The 14127-nt window shown below is 39.8% G+C and overlaps 1 protein-coding gene across 1 annotated transcript in view; it reads right to left on the bottom strand.

Moving 5' to 3' along the window:
* BCAS4 (breast carcinoma amplified sequence 4) overlaps positions 1–14127 on the bottom strand; it is a 40723-nt gene that overhangs the window by 22068 nt on the left and 4528 nt on the right. Inside the window, exons 2-4 of the mRNA XM_035548065.2 lie at positions 11193–11264; positions 5708–5809; positions 3357–3491 (exon numbers count right to left, since the gene is read on the bottom strand). Coding sequence (XP_035403958.1) covers positions 3357–3491; positions 5708–5809; positions 11193–11264 — 309 coding nt within the window. The remainder of the gene's footprint in view (positions 1–3356; positions 3492–5707; positions 5810–11192; positions 11265–14127) is intronic.

Here is a 14127-nt window from a genome sequence, read left to right on the forward strand (position 1 = left end):
ACAAAAATATCTTGGTTTTCTTATTCGTAAAGTTTCCCAGTTTGGATCACAATCACCTTTGAGGACAGTTATGAACCAATTTTTGCTGGTTTAGATTATGTAAAGAACAGTGTTACAGAATTAAAACTCATTAATTTGATGTTTGTCCTTAGTAAGTTATGACTTTTTCTGAGCACTTGATAGCTAATTGTGAATGCCAAGGATCTTTTCCACTTGCATATTTTCTCAGAACCGTGTCTGATCCATCATATATCAGCCCCAGTTTTGGCTTGAAGAGGAAAAGGGCAACATTTTGTGAAATATCCCTCACGGTTGTACCATGGTTTAGAATTCATGCAACACTGCGTTGGCAGCCCAGTAACTAATGGAATCACTTGGAGGAGAACATTTGCAGCATTGCCAATCAATGCCATTCGTGAACTATGCTGTTGGTTTGACAATAAAAGTCTCTGAAAAATCTAACGTGTACATTTTCTTCATAGCGCTGGTATGAGATTTTTTGAGGTTATAATTTTACAAGCCTTTCCCTGCAACTATACAAGGGTTAAAAATTATTCTAAAAATAAATCTCTGTTAAGAGTATTATCTAATGACACTGAAAGACATTTTTCGGTTTTAAGAAATGCCAGTTATCACAAAATGCATGAAAAAATGGAAGAATTACTGATGTTCGGTTTTGGTCCATTGGAAAAGATACTAGTGATTTTTTTTTTTTTTTTAACTCCCCATGCTAAAGTTTTCTAAAATAGATTTCCTGTCCTTTCTCTACGATTGCTGAACCCCATTCAGCCAGGGCACAGATAAAATCTTTGGACAAAAGATTTGAATTCACAGTTTCTCCCATACAGAGTTCAATCTTTACAGGAGAAAAGCTTTTCTGCTACAGAGCTGCAAACTTCACAGGAGAAAGTTATTTCCTCTGTTCCATTCCCCCAGGAGGTGTTATATTCTTATAACCTGTCAGACTTACACAGTCATATTTGTAATTTATATTTAGTATAAGGTCGTTTCTTTTCAAACCACCTCTGGATATTCCTAACACAAAGCGCGAATTCTGATTATTCAATTTTCTCCCACAGGTTTGACACCTCTCCCAGTGTTACCATGCATTGGAATTCTATATGAAACAACTTGAATACCCAAACACGGAGTCAAAGATAAAAAAAAAAAAAAAAAAAGACTGCACCTTGCAATATAATGGCAAAACAATGTGAATGAGATTTTCCTTGCACTTAAAATAGCAAGCGTGTTTTATCAGACAAGGAAAACACTTAGCTGAAATACACATATGTGCACACACTCTTTCTGCTCAAAGAGGGCAACTCTCAAATTTTTATATCCAGTCTGATCAAGAAGGCTACAGAGAGAAGATATACAAGTTTGGTACCATCATTTCAGACCAAGTTAAACTCACCTACAAAAATGGTCAGGACTGTCCTAATTTTCAAATGGCAAAGGATGCCTAAGGGGCATCTGTGCCATGATATCCTACAGAACAGAGGAAAGAGGATGGACAACTACAAAGAAACAGATTTGGAGACAGTACAGAAATTTCATTAGTTGGTGGAGATCTTATTAGGTTTCAAGCAACAGCCAAACCAAAAGGAAAGTAGCTGTGGAAAATCCAAACTCCATTTATATCCTTAAACAATTCAGTGCGTCCTGCACCCTGGCATTAGAAATTAGTAATTCCTTACCAACACAGAGCATTGCCAATCAGAGACAGAATTTACAGTGAGAACCACAGTATAAAAGTCATTAACAAGTAGATGTACTGCATTATTCAAAGGTCCTGGATGGACCAGATGAAGGGATTGCCTAAAGAAAGGTTTAAAGGGCAAAAATACCAACTTACTTCCCAGTGTCCAAGAATTCGTGGCTGAACGACTGGTATATGTATATTTAAAGTATCAATTTTTGGATTACTTTACATGAATTTGTCTGACCACTTATGGAATACATAACATCCTGTGAACGTGTCATTGCATATTAATACATCATGTAAAGTAAGTACCTCCCTTTTTTTTGCATGGTGAACCTGCCTGCTGATAATTTCTTTGGATTACCATAGTTCTTGAATTATGCCAGGGAGTGAATAATCATTCTCTATTCACCTGCTCCACATACAGAATGACTTCACAAATCTCTATCCTGTCCTGTCCTCCCTCAGGCTAAATCTTCTGTTTAGAAATTCCTGTGAAGGAACTTTTCTTATCTGTGCTCATCCTAGTTAGCTCTCTCACCATGCTTTCTAGTTGTACTATATTTGGGGAAAAAGATGAAAGGAAGGGCACAAGATCAATACAGTAGCAAGTTACACCATTCCCTATTTGTTTTTCTCTTTTGTTCACTAATACTATCATTCCAAGATGCTTGCAAGAATGAATACACAATTACACAATATTTGAGATTTTTCTTTATAAGGACAAAAAAAAATATATATTAAAAACATTGTACTATCTTTGAGCCCAACTCAAGCCAGCATCTGAGTAACTAGTCTGGCCTTCTCCGTTCTTCTTGGCATCTTGGTTATACAACATTATTTGTATAGGCAGACCAACCTTGCAAAAAAATCCAGTATTGATACTTTTCCCAGACTGGGTATCTGCTGCAGGCTTAACATGTTTGGAAAGTTTTAGGGAACAAAAATAAGCCAATTTAGATAACAAAATTAAGGAAAAGTATGTGTCGTTTAGCCCTTTAGAAAAGCTCCATTGCCTTCATAAGCTACAGCAGAAATTTTAAATTGGCAGAAAGCTGCCCTCATATCAGGGACAGCTTTTCCCATTGCTATGAAAATACTACCAAATTTGGCCAAGTTACACTTTTTACGGGGGTTTTCTAAAAATTCACTAGAGTTGGACAGATAACTTATCCAAAAACCAAATCAGCACGCACCATCTTCTTTCCATGCCTCTGCATATTCATTATACTCTTTGAGCAGTTAAGGTTTGTCCTGGACCCGTAGAAATTGAACTTCACTTCTGCAATGGAAGTTTCCAGAGGTTGCTCTGACACCAAACAAAAATTTGAATTGGTTCAGCTGTCCCTACGTATTCACCGATACCTGCATATTATTGCCTACCTGGTTTTATGCATATCAGCATAATACTGCACCGTCTCTGTGAGGAGAAAAAAAAAAGGGGTGGGGGGTGAGGGGGGGATATAGGCACTGCTAAATAATTTCATTGAAAGAATCTGTTTTAAAAAAAAAATCCCTTCACAGAAGCAAACCATAGGTATCTCTTTTGCACCACTTAAAATTAAAAATCAAATCGCCTGGAAGGCCACATTTGATCTAGAAAAGGTATTTAACATCTTCCCCATCCTCTGAAAGCAACTTTAAAAATACTCACGTTTTTAAAAGACGGGATAGTTGCACACTGAAACAATTTGCAAACAGCATTAAGAAAAGTGCCATGGCTCTTCTCTGCTTCAAGCACTTGCTCTTCTAGGAAGGAAACATGGTGTGCAACCATTTTAACAAATGCCTATGGAGAGAGGAGAAACACCTTATGAAAATTAAAAGCACCTGATCTGGATTTCAGCATTACCCTAGATAGAGATCAGAAGTCAAAGAAAAAGCTTTAACAAGGTATCAGAATGCACTATTGCTAATATAAATATCAAAGGGGCACATATTCAGAAGTAGACTACAGATATTTACAGCCATCAGAAGAACCACTCTTTGTGACCTAAGGCTAGTTTTTTTTCTTTTTCTAAGGGCACACCTTTGCTCCCTCTTCAGCACACAAATTAAGTCCTTCCATAGCGTCTAAAGGGCTGACAACATTTCAGCAGTGAGGTGAAAAGCTCCTCTGAACCCACATAGGCACTGCAACTTTTGGTAGGAGTGAGAAAGTAGCCACAGTGGTAAGAGAGAGGAGAGAGCAGCGGAAAAGATAATAGCAGGTGCCTTTAGCTAAAAAAAGGTCAGGAATGACTGACCTAAAGCATACATCAGTTCAGTTTCAGCTTAAATTTGAGCCATAAGGGAAAGCCAACTAGAAAAAGGAAAAAAAAAAGTATTTGTTAAAATACAAAACTATAAATAATTTTGATACCCACTATTAATGATTAAGCCTTGTTTTTTTTGAGAGAGAGAGTTTGAGCACTGCCCATTTTAGGGATAAGGTAAGGTTGAGCTGGTAAATTAATTGCTCCAAACATACCAGTGGCAACATCAAAGTTAAAACCCAGCAGAATTTCATGCTATTTAGCCATTACACAACAGTTCCTCCCTTTTCTACTCTTGGGGGTACAAGTTATTTTCTCCCTTGAAAATCCCAATGGATGCTAAGCTTTAAATTTAAAAGTTCTAATTAAGACATTAACTACTGCTCAAATTGCCAATTTAATCTTGTGTTCTCAGATTATTGCCATTACAGCTGGTAATGTCAGGGAGAAAAACTGATTTCTAATCAATGAAGGTATTAGCCTAGTCTGATAACACAGAAAGTCTATCAACAAAAGTTTGCTGCATTTTTCAAGGGCAACCTGTAGCCTATCATGAAGACTGGGGCTGTCTTCATGTTCCAAATTATTATCTTCCTATAGCTGTGTTAAGGGAACTGGGTAAGGGGCAGGAAGGGCGTTTTTCCCCTCGCTGTATTGGGGAGGGGGGGGGGTGGTTTGGGGGAAAGGAGCTCTGTTGCTTGCCATACTTTTGGGACAATTAATTGCTTAGTTTTTATTTTCTTTTTCTGTTCAAAGACCCAGCTTAAGTATACGTTCAGGTATAGCCAAATTGTCAAGTGTGCTATTTCTTAGACTAGGGTAACTCAGTTCTGAAAATCAGACAGGTTTCAGTTGACTCCCACTTTTGTTCTAAATTGCCTTGCCTCAGTTCCCTGTGGCAATCTTTCTCCTGGTGCTGTCCATAAAATATGAAGTGTTTTGATAAATCTGTTATCAAATATAGGTGTAAAAAGGCAAACTACAAAAAAAAAAAAAATGCATTTAACCAAACTTGCTGAAAGCAAAGTCAATTGCCCTGTCCCTCCCACAGCTGTATATCTCATCAGAGAATATTACTACTTTGTACAGGGGTAGAGCTTGAAGCTTAAGAACTGTCTATCTGGAATTAATGCCACAAACACTCAATTTATTTCACTTCTAAGTCAGTTAAAAGTGATTTTAAGCATTACACAATTTATCTCGTCATGTTTTAATTATATTCTTCCTAGAGGCAAACTCGCCCTCAGTTGACACAAATTTTAACATACTGCTTACTAAATATGGTGAGGGCATCTTAGTGAGTCATACTGGCTTCCCTCATTCAAGATACAATAAACACCAAAATACACAGCAGAAGAGGGGGGCTCAAAGATCTCCCCGCAACTACATAAAGCTATCATGAACAGCTTGAGTATGTTCAGCACTGGATGCAAGACTAATTTTTTTTTTTAATTTATAAGTGGTTTCACAGACACTCCTTTGAGTCACAAAACAAATTAACATTATTAGCATTATCATTAACATCAAAAACATAACTAGTGCTTTTAATCCAACATTAGGAATTGTAGAATCCACAGCAATAAATTACTCTGTGATGTTCCAAAACCAGAAACAATTGCATGTGCTGAACCACAGGTAAGAATCACATTGATTGAAAAACAAACATGAGTGCTTCATGCAAATACCTAGACAGTTAACCTATAAAACACACAAAAAGAAGGATGTAAATTTTCCATTACAATTAACAAACCTCCAATTTATCAATTCTGGCATAGACGTGGTTCATTTCCATCACCTTGTCTTTAATGAGTGGAATGGTCTCTTCCAGGATCTCTGATGTATCGCTTCTAATCTGCGTTGAAGAAAAAATATCACATGAGAATGAGTCTTGAAGATAAACTTTTTTTTTCATGTTAATATTTCAAAGCACTTCTACTCAGAAACGATATCATAAGGGCCCTTTTGTAAGTATGCGGTTAAGCAGAGATTGGGAAAAAAAAAACATTTTTACAAGTAATCAGTGAGACAACAAAACAACCAATAGCAGCTGACAGGGCTCTGGCCTCAAAAACAGCCTTCCTCTTCTCCCCAGATTTCCACGCTACTCCTCCCAAGACACTTCTCACTTTCTATTATGAAATGCTGCAGACATGAGGGGTAATGATGGATTTAAAATGAAAATCAATAGTTTTTGAAAAGGATTTGAGTTAGCCTGTGGCAAATTATCCTCATTCAGGGGTAGCAGGAGGTCACTCTTGGCTATCAACTGGTGCTAAAAGACCATTTACACCTAAATAGTACAATTCAATTTGCAATGTAGTCTGATACTAACACCAAAACAGAGAAAAGGCTTGGTCAGATCTTTGATTACACCACTTGTAGCATCTAGTCTCCAACGGGGGCTCAGGACAGGAATCTTCACGCAAAGTTCTAGTGTAAGCACCTCAGAGGAAGTTTCTGCTCCCCAGCACCTGTCAGTTTCCACAATTCTAAGTGCCCTAAGGCAGGAATTTTGTTTGTTTGCTAATACAACTACGGTTGGTTTTGATCTCGATATGACAGCCTGAATTTTATCTGAAATTCTGTCAATTTTTGTGTTAGCAAGAATTACCTGATTCCCTACATAAACAACTGCAAGTGTTTTGTTAGGTGGCCGTAAGATACACCTCCAGTCAGAGGGCTACAGCTAACAGAATTAAAAAAAAAAAAAAAAGATAGGCCAAGAGCTGGGCTATGCTTTATAAACTTTAATAAGTACTTAGAAGTTTTATTGATGATATGACTCACTTTTTTTTTCTTTTTAAAAGAAGTAGTGTTTTTAAAAGCTTAGAATGGATGAAGCTACATACGTATAAAATGACTCCTAGTAAGGTTTTATAGTATTTTTATTACCAGCATGAGTAAATGCAGATCAAGTGCTTAATAGTGCTATAAACATTTTGTGATATGAGATCAAACAGACATATCAAAATAGTAATAGCTTTCTACTGTAAACAAACCAACAGTGTCTCCTGTATTACTGGTCGTAGCACTACATCCACCCGGCAGTGAAACAACTGTACACACAGCCGCATGCTGTTATCTTTACAGTATGTACTTTATATCCAACAGAAAACAAGCACAGACAGTCGGGCCAGATCCCTGTAAATGGAGTCAAACTTATAATAAAAATACAAAAAGAACAGAAAATGAAGGAGCTAAAGCAGATAAATTCCAGAGTTGTCCTATTGAATTTTGGGGGGGGGGGGGGGGTCAGTAGTAGGTGGGGGCACGCCAACCCCAAATCTTTATAATAAAGCAGAAGTGAAAAACAAATTGGTGATCTGAGGTGAGGTTCACACTCAAGGTAAATTACATCAGATTAAAAATTGAGCCTGTAATTCCCAAAGATAAGGTAACAAACCAACAAACTTGTTCACTAATGTTCCTCTTGGACAGAACTACAGCAAAGCCACTCTTACAGCTAAATGCTAGATAGTTTCTGTAAATATAATCACAGTTTGGGATACAGCCAGAAGAAGAGAGATGTTGTACAGACCCAGTACAAAAACTATCAACATAACAAGGTCATAGCAGACATGGAACAAATCTAAACCATATTTATTTGAGGGTAAAAGCAAACAACCAATACAAGATAGAGGAGAGTTGTTTCCCAGCAAGCAGCCTGTGATGGAAGGGAATGACATGCAAATATGATTCAAGAAGAGTCATTTTGCAGCAGTCTGCAGAACCACAGCGACAGAGGAGTTCAAGAGGAGCCAGCACACGACAAAGGGAAATGATTCTCTTGGTACAGCAACCTCTCACAAGCCAGGGAAAGCAGGACTGGTCTGAAACCCCACGTTATAAAACCAGATTTGTTTCCCCTTGTGCAATTATTTTACTTCATTTACTGAAGACTTAACTGAGTGCTCAGCACAAGCACCAGAACACAGCAGTCCTTGGGGGAAAACAAGAACAAAACCAAACTCTTCTCCTCTTACTAGGTTTTACTATGCTAATTTGAGGAGTGAGTGAAGGGAAGGGAGGTTTGACCGAACTTTGTCTTCTAATAGTTCAAGTCAGCAAGACGAAGCCCAAGGAGGCAGCAAACCAACAGCGCAAAAGTCACTTAGCAGACAGCACAACCAGAGTATGAACGATGAATTAGGACACATACCAGGAACAGCACATTGCATGTAGGGCAGTGAGACCCAATTCCTACATACACTGCAGTTCAAGCTGTACCAGTTAAACAAGCACGCATCCTTGGTATTTTGTCCAAAAAAAAAAAAAGTAGCTGGAGCCACAAGTAAAATATAGTGTGCAAATTCTTGTTGTCACAGGGGTTTCTTTGAAAGGCTCTCTATTTTCTTTATATGTTAACACAAAGTAACATCAAAGAACCACCAGCAAAAGTAGCAGTGGTAAACTGAACTGCTCAGTGGTGAGAAAAGGGAAACCTGAGGTTGGCATGTTCCTAAGAAGTCAGCAAACCCTAGCCACAGCAAACCAAACATAACCTCTTCCCCTCTTTTCCCCAGTGACGAAACCAGGATTCACACCTAGGGTCTCAGGGAGGAGGTTCCCAAACTGTAAGTCCATGAGACAAAGATAAGCAGTTAGCAGCTGGCCTGTGGAACCACAACAAAGCAAAATTTACATATGTATCATTTCCCTGGGGTGAGTTCTGCAAGAAGGTTCAATGGTTTGAGAACCACTAACCTGTGGTTTTGTAAACTGGTGGGTACACTGGAGAATCAACATACGTATTTAAAAAAAAAAAGCAGAGTATCAAATATAGAGAATTTATATACATCCCCTACATCCTCTTCAAGGATCTGAAGCCAAAGAAATGGAAGTAGTGAATTTGTACCTCAATCAGGTGTGCATCTCTGAATAGATATCATTTTCAATCATGCTGTAAGATACACAATCATGCTTTAAGATACACAAAAAGATACAAAAATGACTCTGAAAACAATATGAGAACAGCATGTGTAAGAGTCTGGTTATTACAATGAAGTTTTTTGCCTTTGTGTCACTGGTTCAAACTGTAGCTCGGTTAAAATCACAAGTTGATAATTACACTTAAGGAGCTGTGAAGCCACTTAAAAGACATTGATTAAACTTTGTTGAAGTCCATGCCCTAAGGAAGACAAAATGTTAAATACCTGGCACTAACATGCTTCTGGCACAATCTTTTCATTGCAAGATGCTCCTTCCATGACAAGTGTGAGGTATAGTGGACTGCATTTACAGTGTCACTGTAACTTAACTACTGTACAGGTGTCCATTTTAAGTGCTTTGCCTAGCCAGGTATAACAGTGTGACTCTGGAACTAGCACGTTGTCCTCCTAGCACTGAAGATCCCATTTTTCCCCATTCTAATATTCAGACCTATGCATCAAGAGTACTTTTAAATGAAAAGCAGCAGCACACTCAAGGGAGAAAAGCCAAATCCCTTAACGTGAATACTTTACTGAATGCCCAAGTGAAATATGCAAGATTCCCCTTGTCTTTTGTTGGCATAGACAAAAGACCAAATTATTGCTACGCACAGCAGTTGGAATCAATTCAAACATTACATTATATTTATCAGATTCCCAGATACCACTTGATGTGCCGCTGAAAGGAACCTGACATTAGAGGTACTGGATTGAAAGGAACAAAATCAGCACGCTAGCTCTGGTGCTTTGATGTTCCCAGATAAGGTCAATAATCTGCATACTAGATAATTATTCACAGCCTGTAGGTCGTGGAAAAAATGTTTTAATGGGCAAAGCAAAGATAGTGTACTGAAACTAGGTTAGTGTTTTATGTAGAAAAGGTTGGCAAGAGAAGAAGTCTCATACGAGGTTTAAAAGTTCGCTGGATCCATGTCAACAAGCTAACCTTCTCCCGTATATTGGAGCCAACAATGTAAGGTGCATGCCTGATTGATGAGAAAAAGCATAAGGTATATGTAAGTCTTAGCCTAAGCTCCCACATGGAAAAAATGAGTGAATGAACTTAATAGTAAATCAGACAGAATACAATCATCAGTGAAGAGCTATTGATTCAAACCTCTTGCTTTGAACAGCTAATGTTACATCACTGAAGTAGTCATCACCTTGCAGAAATGAAGTCAAAAGATTTGGGGCCAATTTCTTGTATTCTACATTCTGCAGAGACTAAATGTGCCACACTAGAGAATCTAAAGCTGACAAATATAAGCCAAGATGTATCAAAAAATAGACTGCATGCTCTGAGGTTCACATGCTCATTTACAGCTATTTTTGTAAAAGCTGAATGGAAAAAGAAGTGCTTTAAACAGCCACTAATACTGAACCATTCTTTCAAGGCAGCAATTTCTCCTTTTAAGTCCACTACTAATCATGTGAGACTGATGAGCTAAGCTTTTGTTTCTTTCCACACTATGTCACTTCCTTCTGGAAGCAATGATGCCTCCTTTCCCTAAGCAAAAAATGCCATACACCCAATAGAGATGTTGGCTGGTCACTTCTTGCTATTTGAGGTGCATTCAATACTTTATTGCAATTAGCAATTGTTGCAGTTGATGATGACATACATATACATTATATAAGATGCTTGAAGACAGAGAAGAAAAACATTGTGGTGAGTGATAACACACCTGCATATGGCTTGCATTTCAGTGAATTTAGGAGAGAGCCCCTTTAGGTAAACTTGGTCCAAGCTAGCTGAACCAGCATCCTATGAAGCACTCAGGAAGGATTAAAATGCAGCGCCAGTTCTTCCACCTAATTTTATATTTTTTAGCTTACGGAAGAGAAAGAAAAGTTGACTGCAGAAACAACATCCATTCTTTGCACGTCAACATCAAAACCCGAGCTGCCTTCAGACAGCATCACCTTATACAGAAAGCCTGACTGAAGCTAAATAGCAACGCACACCCCTTGCTCTAAAGAGTTTATCACAAGCAATTAGGCACTGCCAATAGCTAGCTAAGAGAATTGGTGTGCTGCAAACGTCGCCTCGGCCATCAGCCCCAGCCCCAGCGCCAATGCGGCACGGAGGGGCGAGGCTTAGGGGAGGGGCGGGGCTTAGCCGATGGGCGTGGCCTGACAGGAGGGTGGGCGTGGTTTGTTGCGAGAAGGGCGTGGCCTGGAGGCCGCGCTTGCCGCAGCGCCACCTGGTGGGCGACAAGATGGCGGCGGCGCTGTCAAGATGGCGGCCCCGCGGGGCCGGCGCCGACATGGCCTCCGGGGAGCGAGACGCCGCGACACGACACCTACCGCCTCCGTCAGCCCGCAGAAGGCCTCCAGCTGGCCCAGCAGCTCCTCCACGGCCTCCTCCAGCGCTGCCACCTGCGGGGAGAAGAACACAGACGGCCCCGCTCGCGTCAGCAGGGGGGGCCCTGCCAGGGGCCGGCCGCCGGCGGGCTGCCCCAGGGGGTTGCAGCGGGGCTCCGCCACGGGCGTCCCCTGCCCGTTGCGAGGTGGAAAGGTTTATTCTACAGCTCGCATTGGGCGTAATTTTCCAAAAGTGATTTATAAAGTCAACGTAAAGTTACGGTTCGACCCCAAGACCGCAGCCCATGACCAGATACCGTCAAACAAAACGCTGAGGCCAGCCTGTGGCAGGGAGAAGACAGGGAACCGAACCGAGCTGTGCAGGTTCTGCCTAAAGCCAAGGGCCCAAGCATACCCACAGCTGTCGAGGACAAAAGCCAACAGACTTTCTTTCTCTTAGCCAAAAGGGGAACATGCCTTCTATTCTGAGCATACTTCAAAAAACAAGTGAAACTTTCAGAGTTCATGCAAAATGAAATGGAAATCTGGAAAATGAAAACCACTCCAAATCCTGGACTTCCACTGTAATTTAAATCATTTTTAAATACTGAATCTATGCTCTTGTTCTAATAACATCTCATATTCTACAAAATGAAAATAACCTGAAGAATACTTGATTCAAAACAAAAAGAACACAGGGAAATTATCCCATTTGTTGGAGCTGGTTTGCTTAAGTGGTCATTGTAAAAGTAGAGTGGCAAGAGTTGCCTCAGCAGACCTCTTAATTCATTACAACCCAGAAGAGAAATGATAATCTAGTTCCTAAATAAATTTTATTACCCCTTCATCTGGTAATAAAATTAGGAAACATCAGTAGCCTCTCAGATTGAGATTGCAGTTATCAATGTAACAGTCAAGTGAACTCCCAAGATTTTTTATTGCCGCTCCTAGAAATGCCCAAGGACCTTCTAAAACAGATGAGATCTCCCTTGCATGAAACTATACAAGAAAGGGAGTTGCTATTGTGTAAAGGCATCAGATAGGAGAAGGGCGTAGGAAAAAGAATACGACAAATGCACTTTGTCAGCAGTGGGTAGAATGGAAAACACCTGACTCCAAATGTATTTTAGTGTTACAGCAACTTGAACTTGATTCAGATGGAAGCAAATGGTAAGACTGATGTATACATAAGATCGCCCAAAAGGCTGTGCTTTGCGTAGACTGACGGTGGTCACTGGCATCCAACTTCTCATTTACCTCATAAAACCCATTCCACATAAATGGAGAAATCATTCTCTAGAGAGCCTAAGTCATCTTTCCAGCATGAAGGGGGTGTTCTTACATGTCTGGAGACCTATTTGCAGCCAACTTTTGCAGCAGAAAAGGTTTGAGGGAACAGTTTTAGATATGAAGGTATCCCAGGAGGTAGCTTCTGCACTGACACTAAGATGGTGATAAGGAAGGCAAAAGTCTGCAAATCATGCACGCTGGGGCAAGGCTCAACTCCTAAGATCCTTGTGCCTCCAGGAAGGGAGAGCCATGCAATGGTCACAGCCTCAGTAAACAAATGAGATTCCTGATACATAAACTGTGCTCAAATGGGTTTAGCAATAGCCAATTTAATGTAATAAATTCCTGCTTATCTGTGGAATGCCAGTTCGTATTTCAGCAGAACAGAAGATAAACATGCAGATGCATAGAGAACTTGCAGAATTGAAACAGAATTGAAGTGTGCTGCAAATTTTGAAGTAATTCATGTGAAAGATGTGAAAATGTAAAACACTCATCATCTTCAATATATATCAAATATTTCTGCCGTCATTCTCAGTTTTCTCTACAAAAAGATATTTCCTCATTACCAACTTGAGAATACAGTGACAGTGGGATAGGCTAGAGGCTGGGATGTACAGCTCTAGGGTAGCTTTCTTGGTTAGCAGAAGAGAAGATAGCTTGGTTGAAATGCAGGGGCAGTCATATCTATGAACACTGGAGTCACATTCAGGACAGTGATTCAAAAACTAAAAGGACAAATTATGATGTCACAAAGAGGAAGAGAAAGGTGACAGAAAAGCCTTAAGCACACGGAAAAAAACAGTGCCTGTTTTCATGAGGGCAAACACAGATGTGTATATAAAGGACACGCTGTAGGCGTGTATACCTATTGAGCAGAACACAGATAGGAGCTCTGGCCATGGTCCGAGTAGCTTGAACATGACCCAACTTGGCCCAAAAGCTGTGCAAATATCTTAGACCAGCACTGAGTTAGGCTTGCACGTATCATCTCAGAGAAACTGTTAGAAGCTGTTTTGTGTCCTCTTAGTGACCACACCTGGTGGCCTGCTGATGTTATTTCCTGAGCTGTCTGTGTCTCACATGAACTCTATGTGAAGTCGCCATGGTGGTATAAGCTATCAAGTTACATTCACAATGTAATGTCAGTTACACAAGATTTAAAACCTATCCACAAAAGTTTCCCAGCCTCGTTTTGTGTACACATCTGGACAGAAGAAACCTCAAGACACATTACACTCCACAGGTTTATCAGAAGAGATCCATGGATGCTGTAAATCAATGCATAGATTTCAGTAGTGCTAACATCAGTTTACATCTCCCAACAATCTGTTCCATGTCTGTCTGAAGTAAAGATTTCTGTGTGGAGAAGCTGTTTTCCTTCTGCTGCTCCTTTGCATGCTTAAATAAAGGACCAGAATTTCCACATCTAATTTCCCCTCAAAAAAGAAAGAGCGCTCTTTCACCCCACTACACACAGGCTAGCTCTGAAAAGATCACTGCTAAACAACAGAAAAATGCATTCTTTTCAAGTAAGAGAGAGTTCTCAGTGACTTTATGTTGCTGAAAGACACAGTTTGTGGAAGAAAATTGGAAGCTCTGAGTCTGAAAGTCTGATTTCTTGAAGTCTTCATAAGGCAGAGAAACA

This window comes from Cygnus atratus, chromosome 16 (assembly GCF_013377495.2).
Source record: "Cygnus atratus isolate AKBS03 ecotype Queensland, Australia chromosome 16, CAtr_DNAZoo_HiC_assembly, whole genome shotgun sequence".
NCBI lineage: Eukaryota > Metazoa > Chordata > Aves > Anseriformes > Anatidae > Cygnus > Cygnus atratus.